Source organism: Amblyomma americanum, chromosome 1 (assembly GCF_052857255.1).
Source record: "Amblyomma americanum isolate KBUSLIRL-KWMA chromosome 1, ASM5285725v1, whole genome shotgun sequence".
Lineage (NCBI taxonomy): Eukaryota > Metazoa > Arthropoda > Arachnida > Ixodida > Ixodidae > Amblyomma > Amblyomma americanum.
Genome location: NC_135497.1, coordinates 187,830,846 through 187,852,729, shown reverse-complemented (window position 1 = coordinate 187,852,729; position 21,884 = coordinate 187,830,846). Strand labels below are relative to the sequence as shown.

The following is a 21,884-nucleotide window of genomic DNA, read 5'->3' as shown; positions in this document are numbered from 1 at the left end:
CCGGTGGAGGAGCACCGACCTTCCAGCATGCAAAAAGTGTTGAGAGGAGAGCGAAAGGCACGAAGACGCTGAAATTCAAATTTTGACTACAGATAAGTCAGCTTCTACAAAGTGCATTAAAAAAAATTCTTGCTGGACAATATTTGTGAAGTGGCATGCTTTAACATCCAATCCATACCACAACTTTATTAGAGCCCCTTTAAGCAGTACTAGTCTAATTCTATTACTGATCCTTGTATTTAGTTAATTCAGGCATAGAATAGAAAACTTGAACAATGTCTAGGAAAGTGGGCAACTTAGCAAACACGTTTCGTTTTACTTTCTGTGCTAGCCTTTGGTGAGTGGCAAGAAAGCCATTTAAGATGTTTTATTTTTGGCAACAGAAGCTTTTTCATTACATAGTTTGAATTTGTTATAGTGATTCTGTAGATGGGGTTCTATTTTTACTTTTGTAAGCATGGCCATTAAACTCAAAATATTCTTGCTGCATTAAGTTTTTGAAGTACAAAGCAATGCTAGTAGCAGCAATATGGCAGCACAATTTTGTTTCCTGCCTGCAGTTTTATTGTTTCCATTGCTTGAAATTAAACCTTCATTGCAATGAAAAAAGTTTTCTCATTTTTTGTTTTGTCTTATGAAACTCACAAAAGTGTGCGAAGAAGACAAGGACAAGACAAAAAACGAGATATGCTTGTTCCGCTGCCTTTCTCGTCCATGACTTTTTCTCTTGGTGTTTCTCTGAAAATGATGACTGACCAACTTGCCAATCAGTGTGCCATCTGCAGCTGTTTTATTTTGTGTGATTCAGGTGTGTCGGGATATTTCTTTTTAACAGGGTCGCAGCTATGAGCCTATTGGAATGGAACGTTACAGTGATACCTTAATACGATCCGTAAGTTTCGCCGTAAGTGTTGGCCACCTGCATCGCTTACTAGTGTTGCTTGGTGTGCTTTTCTACTTCCCTTGTTTTGAAGTGTCTCTTCATGTCCTGCACGTTTTGTTGGCCTTTTTTCTTGCCTGGTCTCGCATTTTGCTTGTCTTTACTTCTTTGTGACTACTGTGCTACTATGCTCTTTTTTTGTGCTCCAGAAAGTTTGTCCAGTTTACCTGCTTGCATGCAGTTGATTGTGTTTGTCGTAACGAGAAGTATAAATCAGCTATTGCGGGCTTACATGCTTCTTGCAAGCTGGTAAAAATTGTTGATAATGTTGAGTGCAACCTGTGGTGTTCACTGCTTTAATAGTTTGCCTTTTAGTGCTCTCAGCTAGTAGTGTTTATGCAAATGATATTTAACCTCAGATAGCTAGTGCTGCCACATTGAGTTTGCCTGTAGTGTTTATTCTGATGGGCTGTGCAGGACGTAGTTAAAAAATTACGCTGCTGTTTCAGCTCGGCTTAAAATAAAACTGACATTTTAAGGAGACTATGGACCATAATCCTGAGTATTTCTCTTTTGTGCAGCATAATAATGAGCCTGTTGCAATTATTTTTAAATTTTGTCTGCACACAAAGCCTTCTTTTTAACTGAGAAACTTGAAATTGAAGGAACCGATTCATATCTTGTGCCAGAGCGGTCAGTATCCTGACATCTTCCTGTAGATCATGAAACTGCATAATGTGGGATTTTGTGACTGTGGTTTTTGCGGTGTTTCGAAGATCTTTGTGCTTTGCCTCGTGTTATTCTGGTGGAAATTTAAAGTGTAGGTTGTTTTGTTATCCTCTAAGTGCTATTTCTCAGACAGCAAACACAGTTGCTCATCACAAAATCATAATCACTTGTTGAGAGCCATACTACAGAAAAAGGCATGGCGAGTTGCTACAGTTACTTGCTGGTCATTCTATTTCCTCTTAACAAAGCCCCATTTTTGGTGAAATTGCATATTTGACTGAACTGGAGTACTTGGGTTCGATCCCGACCACGGTGGCCGCGTTTTGACGGAGGCGAAGCGCAAAAGGTGCCCGCGTGCTGTGCGATTTCGGTGTACATTCAAGATCCCCAGGTGGTCGAAATTATTCTGAAGACCTCCACTACGGCACCTTTTTCTCTCTTCTTTGAATCCCACCTCTTCTCTCAGTGATGAGAGTGTACTTTGTCTGCAATTTGTTCTTCTTTGTCTGCCGCATTGTGTAGACACTTCGTATTTGTATGTATATACATATTTGTTTAGTTTATACCTTTGTTGGTTAAATAGATTTCAACTTTTTATTTGAATGCAAGAGCCTTCATCACGTGTAATGTATATAATGTAAATAATAAATGGATCCCAACTAGCTTAGATGTTGTTTTAAACTGCTTTGTGTTAATGTTCAGAAATAAAATTCAATTCCCTTATGGCACAGTTCTGGTGTCCGCTGACATATGCGAGACAATTACTGTGCCATTTCCTTTCCTCAAAAAAACAATTTTCAACCAATTTCATATTTGACATCCTTGAAGGGTAACCTAATGATCTGAAGTCACTTTATATTGGATTTTATGATCCCTTTAAAGGGGGCTAAGCACTCTTTTAAATCTTGTGAATTGTGCCTTGACATCTTGCTAACAGGAACTAATGTCAGTCGCAGTGTCATTGAAGCTCAGTACAGCTTTTATAAAGCTATATTTTCCATGCAACCATGGGGACAAAATTCAGGTGCAAGCTAGGACAGCATAACTGTAAGCAGTTGGTTTGCTGATAAAATTATTTCATTTCACTTGTAACAAACATGAGCATAAGTCCAGAATTCTGGTGAAAGTAAATTTGGTAGGTCTACTGAACTTCTAGATTTTTGTGCAGTAGGCTAATTACAATAGTAATTTGAATATCAAGAAAACCAAGGTAATATTGAGCAACAGTGTGTAAGATGCGGTCCCCTGGTTCGCCTGGGCCGTCTCTTGCCAAGGTCGATGTCCACGGGTTCCGGATCGGGTGACGAAGAGACGAGCTGGTCTTCGAGGTGGAGAAGAGACTGAAAGGGTTTATTTACATTTTTACATAGTTCGAAAGAGTGAATCGGGAGCTGCTGATCACATACCAGATCGCTGCTTAAATAGGGTCCGCTGTCCCCAGGTCCCTAGTTGGGGAATTTAGTTCATTAAAAATGCGTCGAATCACTGGTGTTGAGTGCAATTTTGGGGGGGGGGGGGGGGGGGGGTCTGAACCTGTATTCTTAAATTTTTTTTTCTGGCTCCATCCGGTGTAGTGAGTTGAGAAAAGAAATTGATTGTTTTAAGCCTCCGATATCTCTGGCGCTACATAAACTAGATGAAAAGTTTTTGCAGGAAAATGATGGGTGATTCATATCAGTCAGTCTTTTGCTTTTCCTATCCTTGGTGCAGACCATTTCAGGGGCCCTTTAAGGTGCTGCAGTTTCTTGAGGTGCCATCAAAAGTAAATGGAAGGCAATATTAGCCAAAAAATTTAATTTCTTCATCCTCATTTTATGCATGAATGAATAAATATATTCAACCAAATTTTGATAGTGTGAGTTACTAATTGCAGCAATAAATCTCGGCGGCTATGCTTTGCATTCAGAGAAATTAAATTTTTTCGGCATAATCGTCTCCCATTTACTTTTGACGGCGGGTGTACATGTTTTCCTTTTTTCCTGCCAGCCTGCGTGGCAGCTTTATTTGTATTCAAGAAAAAAAAATTGCAAATGGTATTTTTTTTTTTGCTGTGTGTTAAAGGTCTTGGTGTTTCATAATAAGTGCTTAATTTGGTGTTGTGAATATGGAGCCAGATCGTGTTTCTGTTGCTTTTTGTGACTTGGGTGCATGAGAAGTAACACAAAATATGTACGTAAATTTTCTTTAGAGAATCAGCTGTGCGAGAAATCGTGGGAAATGAAAAATTGCATGTTGTCAGTGTTGACAGCGTATACTAGTGAACAAAGTGAGTTTTCTTGTTTGAGCACAATTTTTCAAAATGAGGGTAACATTTGGACACCATGATACTCGGCTCAAAACTTGTGGAGCTGCAAGATGTATATCCAGTTATGTCATTTCTCTGACTCGTCAAGGAAGTGCGCTAGTCTATAATTCCTACTGTTGCCCACTCTACATTATGATGGTGTTATTGTGTAATAAACTTTGATTTCTATGGCAGCCAGTGTTAGGCATGCATTGTAATCAGGTCTCTGGCATCAAGGCTTGGGCTTTGTGTGAGAGGGGGGTCAAATTTACATCATGAGAAAGTCAAGGTGATATAGAACATTGTTTTATTGAAACTGGTTATCATACTTTGAAGCTGTGGCATGCCTCTGTGCTTAGTAAAATATGTGTGGTTCTTTTGGTGTGGTTGTCAACTTGCGAGGCACAATGACAGGCAGCCCATTGTATAGAGGCATCTTTTGTTTCTCTTTTTTCATGTTTTCAAACTTTACAATGACCCCTTTTAGTAGAGGGTGTAGCCCAGGTGGTAGTGATATTTGGTGCATATTCGAAATTTGTAATATTTAACTGCCTGTAATTCTTATTAATTTCATGGAAGCGTGATAAATTTCCTTTAGTAAAACCTGTTCCTTCATTGATAGTAATTGTTAAGTTCTGTTAATTTCTTTTACATGCATTCCAACGTGGTACCAGATAACCTTTGGTTACAAGTGCACCACTAAGACACATAATTACATTTTGATGTGTTTTACACACATACGTTTCTTGCTATGCTGTGGTTCGACTGTGTTGCCTGCTAATGTTTGATAGCTTAACCTTCTTGCTCTTTTTATTTATTCGGCATGAAGTTCTGGTTAGCTGCCATGCAGCGTGCATGTTTATTGCGTTTGGGGTTGGCATTAGCATTAGTTTTACTTTTTACCTTCTCTATCCACATCAGCCTCAAAGAATGCATTTTTGCATGAAATTCATATATATCCAGTATGGTTTCTTTAAGGGCATGTTTGCAACTTGCAGAAAAATACTGTGCAGATTTTTCAATGAACTGAATTTCTTTTTGCTTGGTACCTAAGTAATTTCATGCCTAACAAAGGTGCAAAAGTAGCATTGCAATACCTTCAGAATGCTGAAATAGGAACTTTCTGTGAACGGTGGTTTGTCTTGCACCATGCAGAAAGGGAACCACTGGCATCTTTGAGAGCTTAGACATAGCTAACAGGTGTGCAGTGTGAAAACCATAAACTGATATGTTGTAGGGACAACTATACAAGAATGCTTAAACGCCCATTGTATCTGGATACAGCTTGTGTCATCTGGATAGAGCACAAATGCTTCTGTGCTATGCATTTAAGTTTAATATAAAACTACTTCAAACGTGATACTTCAGAAAAATTTTTCTCGCAACATGGAGGTTGTTTGACAAAAACTTCTGGCCACAGTGCATACATATATGCATTGATAAAGGCATCATGTGGTTCATTATTACTTTGACTACTTTTGGTGTATATATTTCTCCTAAAGTACATTAATGCATATGCAATCAAATTAAGCTTTCCTTTTTCCTTTTTATTAGATAACATTGATATCAAAATATGCAATATTTTCCTGAACTTTTCAGATATTAAAGTAGCACCCTTGTAAACTTTCCAGACCCAGTTTGTTCTGCACATGCAGCAATATTTGGAAAGTTTTCTTACGGCGCAATTTTTATGCAAATCTGTAAAGTTTAAGCCATAACATCATCATTGCTATTTTTGCGGTGTACTCAGTGTTACAGTAAAAGGGAAGAAATAGTTTTTAAAAATCTGAGACTGTCGCCAACGTGTCTGGGAAATTCAGCTGTGTGTGATGAGCCTACAATGCATGCAGTAACCTGCCTGAACCTTTGGTGTTCACTTCTGTCTTAGCAGTGAATATCTGCATCAATTTTCTCAGAAGGCACTTTGCATGTGATCTTTTTATATCTTGGAGTCTTTTCGTTTATTTCATGACACCACTTGCATGCTAGGCACTAGTATGTGTGGCTTTGTTACTGAGTAAGCAAGCAGGGTGGCTATTGGCTGTGTATTATTTTAGTGGCATGCTTGGTGTTCAGTTGGTTCTCGCTGTACTTTGCCTATATGCTTTAGCCTACGTAATTCTTAGCAATGCATGCTTTCTTCAGGCTGTAGCAGGAACGGCATTTTATTTTAAATCTTGTGTGGATTCTTCTACTTCTGCTGCAAAAAGTGTACTTTTTTTAAATAACTGTACTTCTATCAATGTTTTTTTTTTTTTTCCTGACTTCGAGAGATGTCTCCAGTTCTTTTGCTTTTGATTTTTGCAGCTGTCACTGGCTTGGTCTATAGGTGTCTACACTTCACCTATTATAGCTGCAGTCCTGTACCGAAGAGGTAAGGCATAGAGCTAAAGATATCCAGGTTGAAACATGTGCCTGAGTATATTATAGGTTGAATTCATTTTTCTTGTGTCTTGGTGTGTAGTAGGTGCCATGATGCAACTCATTTTTTTCTTGTTCCATCTTTGTAATTGTGTCCGCACAAATTGCTGTTTATATCCATATAATTATCATGTGCATGCAGTAGCTTCCATTACTGTACTTATTAATTGCAAAGATAATCTTTTGAGGTGGCTGTTGTACCATTTCAGGCGTGCAAAGGTGTTAAGCATAAGCATTAGGCCAGTACATATTGCTTGGGGCTTACATTAAGCAGATACTGTGCTTCACCTTGACGTGAAGCCACACTTTTAAGGAGAAGGGGTAAAAAAAATAAGACGAAACTTGACAATTGTCTTGGTTTAGAAATCTATTTTGTAAGTGTTACTTTAGAAAATCTCATATTTACCCCAAATATTAAGGCCCATATAGTATTGAATTCCTTAAAAGGGAAGAACTGCTTTGTATTCTTGATATTTTTCTTGGAATTGCTTATGTATAGCATTGTTCTCTCCTGTGCAGGCTATGTCACATTTGAAGGTGTTTATGCCTTGACCCGGCTGGCGGGTGCCATATGTGTGGTCATGGTTGGTACTATTTGCTTGAGAGGTAGGTCTAATACCCGAACACAACTGTTCATTTTGCAGTGTTGTTAACTACTGAGTAGTCTTCAGATCAGACGTTTTTCTGACACTTTTATCTGAGGAGCAAAGTCTGCGTGTGCTTTTTAATATTTCATTATGTATAATTTTTGAATCATTGTACAAGATGCTCACAATTGTAATAGTGACTGTACTGCTTATTACAGTACTCAGATCCGTCAAACAATAGTAGTTGTTTTAGGATAGTTGCCTTTCTGGTGACACCGGTATGTCTAGTGAAGGAAGCAATGTCATTGGGTAAGATCTGTTACATTAGTGTTTCATGGAATTCAGGTAAAAAAAAAGTGTGCAAAATTTTCACAGCCCTTTATCATGTATTGGAGGTTTTGTGTAAAATTCCTAATAATGTGGCTGTATGATTTGCTCTATTTTTGTTGTTTTTTTGTAGGCATTGGGCGGATTTCCAGTTCAGACTATGGTCAATTCTTGCGAGCCCTCCAGGCTGCTCAGCAAAATCTAAGCAAAGAGTCAAAGGTAGGGTTGTCCATGATTTTTTTTTTTTTTTTTTCCTTGGGGATGCGCTTCATGGAGGTGCAAATTGTTTTCTTTCTTTATCCTAGATGGAGCTTGCCAAGTACGACAGTGAGTTCTATGCCTGGCCAATAGACTTCCGCTGGAATGACCCCCTTGTGTGAGCATTCTTATAAACTTCTCTTTGCTGTGTATACTTTTTTTTTTCTGTAAATCGGACATTCCGCTTTTAGACATGAGTTGATATAAGCTAATATGGTACACCAGGTCTCGGGGATCATTATTTTTGTTCAGCCGTAGTTTCCAATGTATTAACTGTTATTTTCCCATGCAGGTAAGAATGGCATTGCAATTTGTCATCTTATTTTAATAAATTTTTATGTACTCACAGTAATGACCTGCATGGCTTTGAAAAAGAAACATAATGTGAATAGGTATTCTTCAAACTGTAAATACACATATATCCGCTCTCTTACAGTGGTAAAGCTGGTGCTTATTCACAAATTGGGAACCTTCTTTTTCATCGGGGGCCTTTGACAGCCTCAGCCCAATCATATCTTGGTAATTAAAAAGTGTGGAATGTTGCCACATAGGTTGAGGTGGCACATAGGCTGCTATAAAACTGTATAAGCATTTTTACAGTTGAAACCATTTACTTAACATTTTTCATCATTAGCTCACTTGAATTTTAACCAAAAACTTGTTAGGTGAAGTGACCCGAGATGCAAGAAACAGTTTTGTTAAGTCCTAGGAAAATATTTACTACCTGATGTTAGTAGCTATGTTAACATATCAAGTATCTGGCATTTATAACATTTGCTTGTAATACAGAACTAAACGTACCTTTTTCTGCGGTTTTTGATTTCTTGGTAACGTACTCATATTCAGTTGTACAGAAAAAAAATGTTGCTTATAGTGTACAATTCAGAACAGGTTGATTGCAATTTTTTTTTTTGTGCCTCAGTGCTGTACTTGCATTAGGCAGCTCTTGAAAGCACATAGCATTCAGGTAAACCCGCCTCATTCTTATACACTTGACAGCATTCTGCATTTGTCAGGAGGATATGAAACGTTCAGTAGATATATGAAGACCTAAGCAAGTGAAGGAAAGCACGCTCATGACATGTCTTACTATTGTCCATTGTGTCATAATATTAGCATGGCTAGAGCGAAGTGACAGAAGAGGCTACAGAACAAGGCAGCAACAGAAAGAGCTAATACTGCTGTGGCACATGCACTTTCAATAGTGATCAAGCTCAATGCAGATCTGGGGTTACTGCGCAGCCAATTCAGTCGCCAATGTACTCTTTCCTGCGCGGCTCCAAGCTGGATCTTAAAGCATAATCGAAGCTTTTGATCCTGGTCAAGGGCTACTACCCTCGTGCTTAGAAAATGATAAGAAGGAAACAAAAAAGGAAATGAACATAAAGATATGTTGTTATTTATTTATTTATTGATACTGTTAGCCCTTTTTGGGCTAATACAGGGTGGGAATTCAATGAATTTTTGTAGCAACACAAACACAGTGCAGAAAATACAACATAAGTGCACAATTCAAGCAATCGCCAGTTTTCTATGCATACAATTTTCTTCACGGATACACTTCCAGTCAGCGCGCCATACACGAACACAATTGTAGGGAAATAACATCAAAAATTGGGATTGCAGGGCTATCAATGGTACTGCACTTAAGGTTACAGCACTTTTCATAAATAAAATTAACAGTAAAAGGTAGGAAGTGATACCTGTCTGATTGCTATACTCTTATTGTATCAGCGGCGAAGTGGTGGAGGATAGATTGTTCAAATCGCTCAAGGGAATTACTTCCTGTTATGCCGTACGGTAAGGTGTTCCCATGTTCAATTGTTCTTGGAAAAAACGAAAAACTTTCTTATCCGTAGAGGAAGGAACTGTCTAGGATGACTACCGCGTGCAGGACGCGATGATCGTTTTTGAAGGTACCGTTCTGTGTTGAAATCGAATTGGCCTTTACTTATTAGATACATAAACTTTAGTCTGGCTATTTGTTGACGTTGGGAAAATTGCGGCAAGTTTAATTTATTAAGCAGTTCGGTGACCGAGTCTGTTGACCTGTATTTTGACAGTATGAACGAAATGAAATGAGTATGAAAGAAATAATTTTCTTTTGCACTCTTTAACTTCTCTTTAAGAAGCCCGGACAAGAATGATATCTCTGCGTGATTTCTGAATTTGTTTCGCCTCCTACGTCTAATTCTTCGCTTGAGCTGAATGATTTCTCTGTTTACCCAGGGGTTACTTTTCCTCTCTTTATTAATTCTTTGCTTGAGCTAAATGATTTTTCTGTTTACCCAAGGGTTACTTTTCCTCTCTTTATTTTCTTCGGAATGAAGTTTTCTATGCAATAACTAATTATATTCTTAAATTCCTCCCACATTGCATTAACGTCATTTGCTGCGTCAAAATGGTACATGGACATTTCTAAGTAATCCAGAATGTTGACATCAGCTCTCAAGAAATCTCTAACGTACATAATATCTCTTTCTTTCCTTCCTTGGTAAGAAGCTTTTCACACAAAGCGATATGAGCCTGTGATCGGACAGCCCATCAGAAACACAATCATCATAATTATAAATCTACTATCCACAAATATCAGGTCAAGAAATGACTGTGTTTGATCCAATGCGGGTAGCTTCATGTACTAATTGCTTTAAATCATGATTAAATGCAATGTCTAGCAATACCTCGGCATGTTTAGCATCTCGCCGATAGTCCAATCCCAGCTCCGCGCGGCTTATTTCTTTTTCCTTTTTAGAAACTGCCTTGCCACTCCTACGCCAGTGTGTGTTCCCCGGCCCCTTGCTTGCATTTGTGTTGTTCTTCCAGCACTCCAAAACAGGTGGCTCGTCACGGGCTTACAGGCATTAACGCAATGGAGCCGCCTCATAAGGCCTTACTGCATCTTCAGCATTTTCGGCAGCATTTTTTTTTTCGGGAGGGCGCGGGCAATTTTATTAACAGAGGTTTGGATGAACCGGGAATTTCTTCCGGACTCTTGAACTCCCAATGAATGAGGTTTAATAGTCATCATGTTATTTTTTTGTTGCCAGTCTTGTCATTTTATGGATTTTGTTTTGCATGACCTCATTATAGTTTGGATACTGTTATGCTGTCTAATCAAGTAGTATACATTTCTGTGAACATCATGTTTTTTTATATGGTGCTGAGGCAGTCTAGTTTTGTTTATTTTAGTTGCAAAGACCATACACTATTTTTAAAAAAATAAGGGCAACAATATTTGCTTGCTCATCATTTTCTGAAATTTTTTTTGTATTGAACAGGTATTCGATATTCGAAGCCATTTTTTCTTCATATTCGTATCCGATTCATATTAGAAAATTTCAATATTCGCACACCCCTACATCACTGTCTTCAAGATCTAGAAGGCTGCGACCACATGAAAGCATCAAAATGAGGAGGAGAGCTATTGGCTACGTGGCAGGAAGATTGAAAGTGATTTATTGTTTTGCCGGGATTTGTTCCCCCCACCCTGACTGCTGAAGTTCTAGGGCATTTGATAAGATCTCAATTGAGGCTGAAAAATCTTAATCAACAGCAGTACCAGTGTGGATGCTGAGGTGGCTAGTATTGTGGCAGAAACCATGCATGAACTTTGCACGTAAGCAGAAAGGATTTGTGCACATTGACTTCAGAGTTTTAACTTTTTTGTTACTGTTAGCCTTATGAAAAAGCTGGCTGTTGGCAGAGAAAAAAAAATTCATTTGTAAAAAAATTTTTGGAAAAGCAGTTCAGCCATTTCTTTTGCTCGTTTTTGCCATTTTTACTTTATAGGGACAAGAGCAAACCACGGGTGGAAGTGGAAAGTCAGCCATCAAAACGAGGCAGCTTTTTTTCAACTTTGCGTGCCTTGCCATGTGAGGTATTGAGGTAAGCCCTTGACAGTTTGCATACCTGGCAAGTTTTTTTATTTGACATTATAAAGCCTGTTTTTTAGAGTTTATGATTATTATTTCCAATATCGTGCTGTTGAAGAATTGTTCTTTCCCTTTGCCACTTGGTGCCAAGGCTGGTGATGAAGGTGGTAATGGTGATTGGATGCTTAAGCTTCATTATATTGCATCCTTATTTTCAGTTACATTGCAGTACACACATTTGGTCGAAGAATGATGTACCCTGGAACAGTCAAGTTGCTTCAAGCTGCAGTTGGTATGCAATTTTTGCTTTCTCTTTAAGTTTGACCATCAGTGTTTCCCTAGCTGCTTTATTTTAAAGGACATGCACGCCCTCCATATTGTCATTAAATCTGGACTAATGCTAGCATAATATTGGGCAGTCTTCTGCATTATCGCTTATAATTAGAAGTGCCTGCAGCAACAACAGTTTTTTCGTGTTAGATCTAAAGTAAGTCGTATTATTATGGTAATTTTTTAACATTTTATATGTAACAGTTGAGTTGAGTTTCTCAGTTATCCTTTTAGTGAATGTTGGCAAAGTTAAATTAATTTCTAGAATATTAATAAACAACCAGCATACCTGTCAGCATAAATCACTTAGTCGACTGCCATTGTGCCGATTGTAGCATTACCAGTAGTGAAATTGATGATGACAGCAGTTCATTTTTGTGTTTAATGTTTACTAAATGTGTGTCGCCCATGATTCATTCGATGAGTTTAATGCATTTTGAAGGACTGAATCATTGCATTCATGCAGTGACTGTCTACAATGCACACCATAGTTGTCAAGCTCCACCTGCCACTGGAAGCACCAGTTCTAAATTTCATTAGTAATTAACCTTAGCATAGTGTTCTTCTTGGTAATTACTTGAAAGCTAACTTAGATCCAGTTTTTCACATTATATTTCTCTGATATGTGCCTTCAGTTCAGGATCGCACCATTTGTACAGGTGGTTGTAGCTTTGTGAAGGTGGTCATAGACTGAATCACCTGAGAATGTGCACTCTGTGCACCCTGCCTGTATCACAGAAAAAGAAGAGTGTAGACCTTTCACAAATGCATTAATTATTTATGCTTTTAAAGGTCACTGTGGATCTAATATTATTTAACTTTAATAATCAGATTTCTTTGGCTTTATGGGTAATGTTGGTAATGACCAGGACAGGTTTGCAGAAGCACTGCAAAAGCAGTGTTTGTGTTCAAGTCCTTATATAGATGTGTTTTGTGCTTTTCGTACCAACTTATGTCATTGAGAAGAGTAATTTGTAGTCATAAGAGAGGCAACAAGCTGGCTCATTGTTGAGAATGCTTGCACGCTCTTATTAAAGCAGAATAGACTGCAAATTTTGGGTGCATGTTTTCTTCTTTGTAATGATGTGTTAGGCATTAATGTATACGTATCAGCCTATGACCACTAAATAATTTATAATTTAATTTCTTCTCTCACCTGTTTCGGTTTCAACAGTTGAGCAATGGCTATGACATCTAAGGTCAATGTAGTTCACTTGAGGCATGAGAAAAAAAAAACATAATTGCTGCTTCTTTGTTACTTGTGATTCCAGCTCTTGAAAACGACAAAGCAGCGGTTATATCAGTTTTTTTTTTTTCGTGCCTTGCATGACCTATGCTGACCTTCGACTGTGTTGTCATGATTATTAATTTTTTATGATCATTTATTTGTAACAAAAAGTGACAGAATACTGTCATAACATTGTAGCATAGCATTTCACTTTAGTGAAGTCCTTGCTTATGCTCTATTGCTGCTTAGCATTTCTTCTGTTCTTTTTAGTTTTTTTTAACAATTTGACACCTGTTTGCCAGCTTGTGTTATCGTAGCCATTTTACAGTGTGAACTCAAAATAACGGTGTACTGTCGTGCTGCTAGGCTTTAATGCGGGGTTGTAATCCATAATAATTTTGATCTGCTACAGCACCCATGCTGATTCAGGGCAGGGCAAGACTAATCGAAGAGGTAAGAGTCCCTGAAAACTTTGTTGTTGTTGTTGCTTTACTATGCACAGTTTTCTTTGACTTAGAAGTTAGAGGTATGTCACGTGATTCCATTTATTTCAGCATAATGCCATACGACACAAGCTGCTCACTCGTGACGGGAATGAGATTGACTCTGTTTTCATCGACAGAAGGAATTCCACACTTTATGCAAATGGAAACATCCTGGTGAGGTTCCACATTATTTGAATACTGTTATCATTCTCATTGATCCCCAGTCAGCCCATTTCTATTTCTAGACGGGCCATCTTGTAGTGTCTATCTCCAAATTTCCTAATCTTACCATCCTACCCGATTCCTTACCTCCTCAGGCTATGTTTTCCTCTTACGGCATTACGCCAGCTCTGATATAACAACTAGGGTGAGGGAAAGAATAAGTTGAGGTAAAAGCTTTGTCTTGGACTCTTGTCAGATTTTTCATGTAGCTAAGAAATTTCATTACAAACAGCACTACAGAGAATAAATAGCAGTGTAAGGTGGTGTCCTTGGCTTAGTATGGCGAAATACTAGGGACTGCGTGAATATTCCTATCTTAAATTGGGTTTAAATATTTTGTCGGATAATTTGATTCAAATGCCCAATATTTTAATTGAACAACTTGCAGTTCTAATAGTTATCAAAGGTAGCGCTGATCTGCATCAAATGGTACTGTTAAAGTTACTGTTAAAAATATACCAGACAAGACAAGGACAAGGAAACCTGGCCTTATTGTTAGTTGCAACCTTAAAAGTCTTGAAAAGGGCTTGCCCATGTAGCCATGTGAACATTTATTGTCAGTTGGCTTTTTGATTTTCGTGCATGTGCATCATGTTTTCTTTTTCCTCTCGTTTTTGACGTATATGTAATAAGGGTGATATCACGAAAATACAGCAAACCCTTTTTAAATGAAATTCGCATACGTTGTTGAAATTTGCACTGGTTGTTTCTAAAATGTCTCAAATTAAACTTCATTAGGAACAGGGTTTGTCACCGCCTACCTCGGAAGATATTTGTGACAAAGTTCTAGAAATCTCGCCTGTAAAGCATGAAAAAAGGGCCATCTACTAGTGGTTTGTGTAGCCCACAGGTCATGCCAAACTTCTGAAAATTCCTTCAGTCGCATGCCTCAGTACTCTTTCCTTCTCATTACTCTGTAATTCCTACTATCCCAGCACTTGCAGCTGATGGGCAGTGGTTCAGGCTTTGAAGTTTTGTGAATTCATGATAGTGGTGAGAGGTGCTAGGTTTTGGATCGAGTACGTTTCTGAGGGCAACAAAGGCCAGGTAGACCCAAAGAGGGGACATGCAGGAGAAAACAGGTACCTTCAACACCTCAGGCCTTCCATACTCTCCCTTGGTTTCACCCACTTTCTTAGTGGCTCTTTTCTTTCTTATGGATAGCAGTGTCTGAGCTGGAGCAGAGATGATGGTAGTTGCCTCACCCTTCACATTATTTGTGTGATTGCGCACTCATTTTTGTTTTGCATGTTTCTTACGCTGCTGTGCCACTGCACAGGTCTTTTTTTATTAAAACTAAGCTCTTAGTTTGTAAGTGCAGGCTTAGTGCAGAGTCAGCATAATTTTTACAATTAGCTAACTGAAATGGTTTTGTACCGTGCCCATTCCTCATTTTTATGACCTAAACTTTACTAGGGTTTACTATACTGCAACAAGGTAAGTTGTTGGGCAAGTTGTTGGGCAACAAGGTAAGTTGTTGGGCATGATATTCCATGACTACAGCACTACGAACGAGACATAGAAGGAAACATGCAGGGACACAACACAGTGCTGACTCAGAACTGAAATCTTTATTAGCTGGCAGGCTGGAATAAGTACCCAACTGGCAGCCAGAAATGGAAAGTATTGCACACAAGTCATACAGCAGAAACAAAAAGTATCCAAATAAATCTCAAAACAAAGCGTACACGTGTCAGCATTAACAGTTGAGATAAGATTTTTCTTTTTCTGACAGCGATATAGAGGGTGCGCTAATACATTCTTCCGGGAGCCTTGCTATCATGTGTGCTTCTATAATTTCCCTTGCCAGCAAGTCGCGGTTGCTACCTATCACAACACACTCGTTGTACAATGGCTCGTAGGCATCGATGTCATCTTCATCTTCAAGCAGCTTGTGTTGCTGCATCTACTGTAATGCCCCTGCAGGCGAATGTAGGTACATGTATAAATAAATAAATAAATAAATAAATAAATAAATAAATAAATAAATAAATAAATAAATGACAATTAGTGCACCTAGCCCGTATCTTAGAATGGAAAGCACACACATCTAAACGAAGGTTATCAGCAACTCTGTACTTTTCCAATGAATAGCATGTGTACCAGCTTTCATATACTTGATAATGTTATTTATTATCGTTTTAATTATGTTCTGTTGAATACTTTTGACAGGCACTGGAACTTTCCTGTGGTTGCCTGATACCTTTAGTACCTAACTGGTGTCTATATTCGTTACAGGTTGTGTGTTGTGAGGGCAATGCAGGCTTTTACGAGTATGGCATTGCAGCAACCCCCATTGAGGCTGGGTACTCTGTGCTGGGCTGGAACCATCCTGGCTTTGCTGGCAGTACGGTAAGGAATTTATTTTGTCACATTTTGTAGAGTATTCACATAATATTTAGGCTTGTTTTAATAATGGTATTTGCAAATTCAGAGAAACCAGAAATTGTCTTCAAATAATTTTGAAATTTCAAATGCTTTCAAATAAAGACACTGCATTTTCAGGAAACAACTGACATTTGCTGCCAGCACACTGACATCTAAATATTTTCATGCAGGAACACAATCTGCTCTACATGCTTAGTGAGTAGGTGCTCCCCCTTGCAGCTCGCAGTAGCTGCCTTAGCTGAGAAGAGCCTTTTGCTAGTTGTCTAGGTGGCTGGTATTGAGCGGCATATAACATGCAACTGGTGCCATGCATGAATACAGATGATTTCCCTAAGACTTCCGCCAGGCCAAATGGTCTTGGAAGCGTAGAAGTCAGCGATTTAATTTGAGACTGTAGGGCCTGGCCAGGGGCTGTTGTCAGAACTACATTTAGTAAATGCGTGCCACACACAATTCCGTGAAGTGTCTGATGAAATGGCGGCACAGTGACGATAGCACAAGAAAAAGACTGCAGATGAGCACACTACCATCTATTCATTAAACTGAAAGAAGGTATAGTTATAATACACTGCTCCAGCATGTGACACAGCGCATTATCGCTCCGAACCCAGCCAGTGGCAGAATAACAGCATGAAAGGAGACAGCATACATGTAATCGCATAGCCCATCTTGTCCCCTGCACATAATAAAGTACAGCTTTTGAAAATGGTTTTCGAAACCAAAGAGAGGAATAAAAAATTTTTCTTAGCAAAAGTAGTGTCATACACTTGAAGCAAAAGCAGTCAAAACATAAAAAACTAAAAACAAACCAAAAACAAATATTCCCCCACAAAAAACAGCAAGCAACACCCATTATTTAATGCACAAAATGCTAGCCATGAAAGAACTTTCAAAGTGGTACATGCATTGATAAAAAACTTTCAAGGTAGGAAATTTCATTTCTTCGAAAGGCTACAGAGGTGTCGCTAACACATGTGCTTTGCTTCTTTTTAATCAAAAAGGCGTTCAAAAAGATCTTGCTGCTGTTCATTAAACAGTTTTAGAGCTGTCGATTAAATACCAACAGTTTTCACTTAGCATCAATTGGTTGTGGGCTCTTTGAAGCATTGTATTTGTTGACAGCTTTAATCCTAGTTTCTTCCCCTTTCTTACTGAACAGAGTGAATAGCAAATATGCTAGATGCAGGCACAACTATATGAAACATGTTTGTTTGGGACCAGTGCTCCAGTGCATGTTGATAAGCATAGCTAGCCATACTTAAATTCATGATGAACTGCCTTTTGCCATTGTCGCTTAAGAATGGAGGCCTTCATTAGCATTTGTCTCTTTGCAGGGAGTGCCTTTCCCAGACCAGGAAAAGAATGCTGTGGATGTAGTCATGCAGTTTGCCATTCATCGGCTTGGCTTTGCTCCTGAGGACATCATTGTGTATGCTTGGTCCATTGGAGCTTACTGCGCCACCTGGGCGGCGATGAACTATCCTGACATCAAAGGGCTGGTCCGTGGCTTTATTTTATGGGCATCTCTGTAGGGGGTGGGCGCATTGTATGCCTTGTAAATGCATTCCATGTAGGAGTGGAGACTCCAATTTTTTTGGAGTGTGTTTTAGAGCAAAAGCTCTACTCCCTCATGTATGGCTGAAGGTCATATGGCTATGAAATTTGACCTTCAAACTAGGAGGAGGGGAGGCTTGGCCGTGACATCATGCCATGTGACTCTCCACGCCTCGCCACAGCTGTGCATGTTGAGCTGACGGCGCTCGCTCGCCTCACAACTATCTAATCGCGTGACTTGCTGCGCCTTGCCACAGCTGCGTATTTAGAGCTGACGATACTCTCTCAACTGCCGGAAATCGTTTGATGTACCATTCGCCATATAAAAGCATGTGGCGAGTGCTTACCTTCACACAAAGCCATGGATGAGCTACATGCTGGAACTAGTGCTTCTACGCTGTACCGTTGCCGTCAAGTGAAATCTGATGACCTTTATGATATGGAAATGCATCAGATTGGATAACCATGCTTAACAGAGCTTTTGCTCGTCTTACTAGGTTCAGCCGGGTTGAATCCTAACAAATATTTTGCTCTGGAATGATGCGTGTGACATTAGTCAACATGGATCAGCATGTGGACTTCATCAGTGCTTAATAAATAATTTGTAATTAAATTTTTTCTCCTCATTAGTATGTTTCGGTTTGTTTCCAGACAATGGTTGTGACACCACGCGTATGAGATCATGTGAAGCATACAGAATCTGCAACGCAGCCACTGTTTTGTCATTTTAATTCATTCAGACCCTTATGCTAAACTGTTCCTGAAGCCAGAATGGCAACAAGGGAAAAAAGAGCTATTATATTGCAGTTTATGTATGCGTACAAGAATAAATTCAATTACAGTCAACGACCAAAAATTTGGACCCCTGCTTTTTTGAATACGCTTGATTATTCGGACTTTTTCAAAAACATCGAAGCATGCCCCATAGAGTTGATGTATAAGCGCGCCTGAAATTTCAAATGCATCGAAACTAATTACTCGATTTTGCGGACTTTATTTGCAGTTGCTGGACACTGTTGCCAATTGCCAAGCCACAGTATGAAGTGTGTTGTGAAACTTCGTTAATTTAGACTTAAAGGGGATCGAAAACTCGATCAAATACAGTGGAATTCAAGCTGAAAAAGGGGGAGCCTGTTCAACAGCGGGCCTGATAATTTCCACTTTTTCGCACATCACGCACACATGGTTGTGAGCTGGTAGCATTTTTGGACATCTGGTCCTAAATTTTTAGTAGTCTAAAGTTTGCGAAACTCATCTGTGCCAAATTCTTTTGTCCCGAATTCGCGAAGTTGTAGCAGTGAAACATGTTGGAGACGTGTACAGCTTCACTGAGACTGTGAGCGGAAAAAAAATGCCAGTGCTTTTCAAAGCAAGGATCTCGTACCTGTAACAAAATGCACTGCAGCCCCAACTGTTCTATCACAACACCGTCAAAACTTGTGTTTTGATAACAAGCAAAACGCCTTTCATTACGTGCAAGCCGCAGCAGAGTGCATACCATAGGTATGCACTGTAGGTATGTACTGTAGGTTTCGAGGTGGGTTTTCGGCTTAGTTGCTAGGCCTAATTACGAAGGCCAGTGCCGACGGAATGCCGTTCGTTGGCTGTGTCTGTCGTACCTCTGTCACCATCTTCACATTTTTGGTACGGCAGGCGCAGCCTAGTTCCCGTAGCAGTAGGTTCGCTTTTCCAACTGGACTTTGCCGCAGCCTGCATGTTCATTTACAACGTACCGACAGCAGTACAGCTATTGAGTGCCAAGCTCATGAAAGCGGTTGCTGATGTTCATCTGTATACCCAACACACTGCTTAATTTAATCATGTGAGGCATCAGAATGCATAAAACTGCTCGCCCCTTCTTCCACCTTACTAGCCATTAGAAGTTGGCGTAAAGTGATTTTTATGGTGAAGTTTGATTTTTTGAACTACCCGATTTTTTCAGACATTTTCGCGGTCCCTAGAGAGTCCAAAAAATCGTTTGTCGGCTGTATAAGTTAGGAATGAAGCGTAGGTGAATTTCACTTGGCAATTCATGCTTACTAATGTCTTGCGCATCATTCGAAAACAAAAATGCATTTTGTTGTCTCTATCTCTAAGTCATGCCTGAGTGTGGATGTAGACAGCGGTAGTATTCTATTCTGCACTTTTCGGCTTATTATATATTTTTGGGGGGCCTAGTCTGCCTGCTGCTCAAAACATTTATTGCACAATCATGTGTTCGGTTTAAAGCATAACCTCTGGGATCTTTCAGGGATCATGTATTGTTATTAAACTTTTACAGCAGGTTCTCTGTCTGAGTTGGATCATTTTTTGAAATTACAAAGCCATGTGGAATTTTGTTTCTCTCAAATTGGTTTTAAAGTTTGCTGTTTTCATGCCCTGAGTTCTGGTGAATTCTGTGGTCAGCATTGTGTTTGTGACGTCATGAAGATTACTTGCATTATAGATGTCCGATTATAGAGTCATCGCTTGCAATAATTATCGTAGGCCACTTGGCATACTTATGATAGTTTTGACAAGGATTTTTCTGACATCTTCACTGCATCATAAACACTATTGACAAAGCCATGCAGCCAAGTTTACGTTTTGGCTTGCAGCAATTCCCTTTTTGGAAATTGTCCAACTTGACATTTTAAAAAATTATTTTTCAAACGAACAGAAGGTACACCAAAGGAACGAAATGGTCATCAGCTCAAGATGACCAAAAAGCCCTCTGAAAGTTTCTCTTTACATAGGTTGTCTCAATTGAATTTCACTACCATTGTGCTCTCCGTTATCTTTATTTCCTAAGAGAAAAGCATGTGATGCTTAATTAGTTTTTAAGTCGTCAAGCAAGTGATCTTAACCCTTTCATGCGACATTTTTTTGTTTCCATTGAAAACTGTATTTTTCTGCCTTATTAGTGTAGTCACACCTCAGGAAAAATAATTTGTTTTCCAGTGCAAGCTGCCAGCGGTTACTTTTTACAGAGATATGCAAAATTTTGTACCAAATGTCACAGTGGCTGTTAGTAGTAAATAGAAACATCAGGACTTGTCTATTAAACACCTAAGGGTTAGTGGAATAATTTCCACTTTCAAAGGTGCACATTGATGTCAAAATTGAGAAAAAAAAAATCTCATGGCAGAATCTGCAAGAAAATGGTGGATGTCGAGTGCTACCCAATGCGCTGTTTTGTGGAGTATTATTGACTACATTCACTATATGGCATTAAAAAAACTAACCTATTTGTGACGTGAATGATGCCGAGTTCAACTGGAACAAAGAAATCATTGGTAGGTGGAGCACTCTCTTAGAAAAGGCCTTTCAGTGTGTACACAAGTGTGTACAGAGTGCCTAAAGGGTTAAGCTCACTATAATGAGGCCTGCTCATGTCGGCATCTTTTTTCCTCCCAGAAATGAAGTCAGAAAGAGGATTTCAATTCTCAGATTTTTAGCTGTGATGCAAAGGCGAATAATAAAAATTGAATGCAAATTTAACCTTATATTTTCAAATAAATGGGAATATGGATAGTTTAAAGCAAGAAATAAAGGCTTTTTTGCAGAACATAGCAAAAGGAAAAAAAAGATTTATTGTATGCTGATATTCTACATTTTTTATCATTTATTGCACTCGTGAAGTCCATAGGGCATTAAATCAGGAGAGCAGGAGGAGCAACTTTATTAAAAAGAACTAAAGGTTCTCAAGGGTGGGCTCCCACTTTTAGATTCTAAGAGTCCACAGGCTGGGCTTCACTGAGAACTAGCCGCCACGGTGGCTCCGTGGTTATGGTGCTCGGCTGCTGGCCCAAAAGACGCGGGTTCGATCCCGACCACAGCAGTCGAATTTCGGTGGAGGCAAAATTCTAGAGGCCCGTGTTGTGCGATGTCAGTGCACGTTGAAGAACCCCAGCTGGTGGAAATTTCCGGAGCCCTTCATTACGGCGTCTCTCATAGCCTGAGTCGCTTTGGGACGTTGAATCCCCATAAACCAAACTAAACCATCGCTGAGAGCTCTGTCCACTAGCCATGTTTGGCCAGAGGGGGTGTGTCTTAATTCAGGCACACTTCATAAAATTACATAATTACATTGAGTAAAAGACGTTAAACCATATATGCCTAGTTTCCTATATTTAGGAGATTGCTTTCTTGAACAGTAACTCAGTTTATTGCGTAAAAGCTTGCACCCGCTAGTGTAGGTTCAAGAGACTAAGCGTTTCCTGTGCAGGGATTGTGTTGTTAGTGTTCAGAAAGAGCTGCTATTCTTCTTGGGTAGCAGTGAGCATCTTCAACCACTTCGATGACGTTGCGATTCCACAAGAAAAGCAAACAAAATTTAC

At 39.2% G+C, this 21,884-nt stretch overlaps 1 protein-coding gene across 4 annotated transcripts in view; it reads left to right on the top strand.

Annotated features, from left to right (window-relative positions):
- Positions 1 to 21,884, top strand: part of LOC144114382 (phosphatidylserine lipase ABHD16A) — a 63,392-nt gene that overhangs the window by 5,212 nt on the left and 36,296 nt on the right. For 2 of the 4 annotated variants that reach the window (XM_077648076.1, XM_077648078.1), the window contains exons 2-12: positions 836 to 892; positions 6,201 to 6,267; positions 6,834 to 6,920; positions 7,362 to 7,447; positions 7,534 to 7,604; positions 11,276 to 11,371; positions 11,577 to 11,650; positions 13,329 to 13,369; positions 13,471 to 13,575; positions 15,862 to 15,975; positions 17,346 to 17,510. In XM_077648076.1, the coding sequence (XP_077504202.1) occupies positions 836 to 892; positions 6,201 to 6,267; positions 6,834 to 6,920; positions 7,362 to 7,447; positions 7,534 to 7,604; positions 11,276 to 11,371; positions 11,577 to 11,650; positions 13,329 to 13,369; positions 13,471 to 13,575; positions 15,862 to 15,975; positions 17,346 to 17,510 (963 nt within the window). Of the gene's footprint in view, positions 1 to 835; positions 905 to 6,200; positions 6,268 to 6,833; positions 6,921 to 7,361; positions 7,448 to 7,533; positions 7,605 to 11,275; positions 11,372 to 11,576; positions 11,651 to 13,328; positions 13,370 to 13,470; positions 13,576 to 15,861; positions 15,976 to 17,345; positions 17,511 to 21,884 lie in introns of all 4 variants that reach the window. The other 2 variants (XM_077648075.1, XM_077648077.1) reach the window with 1 other exon arrangement.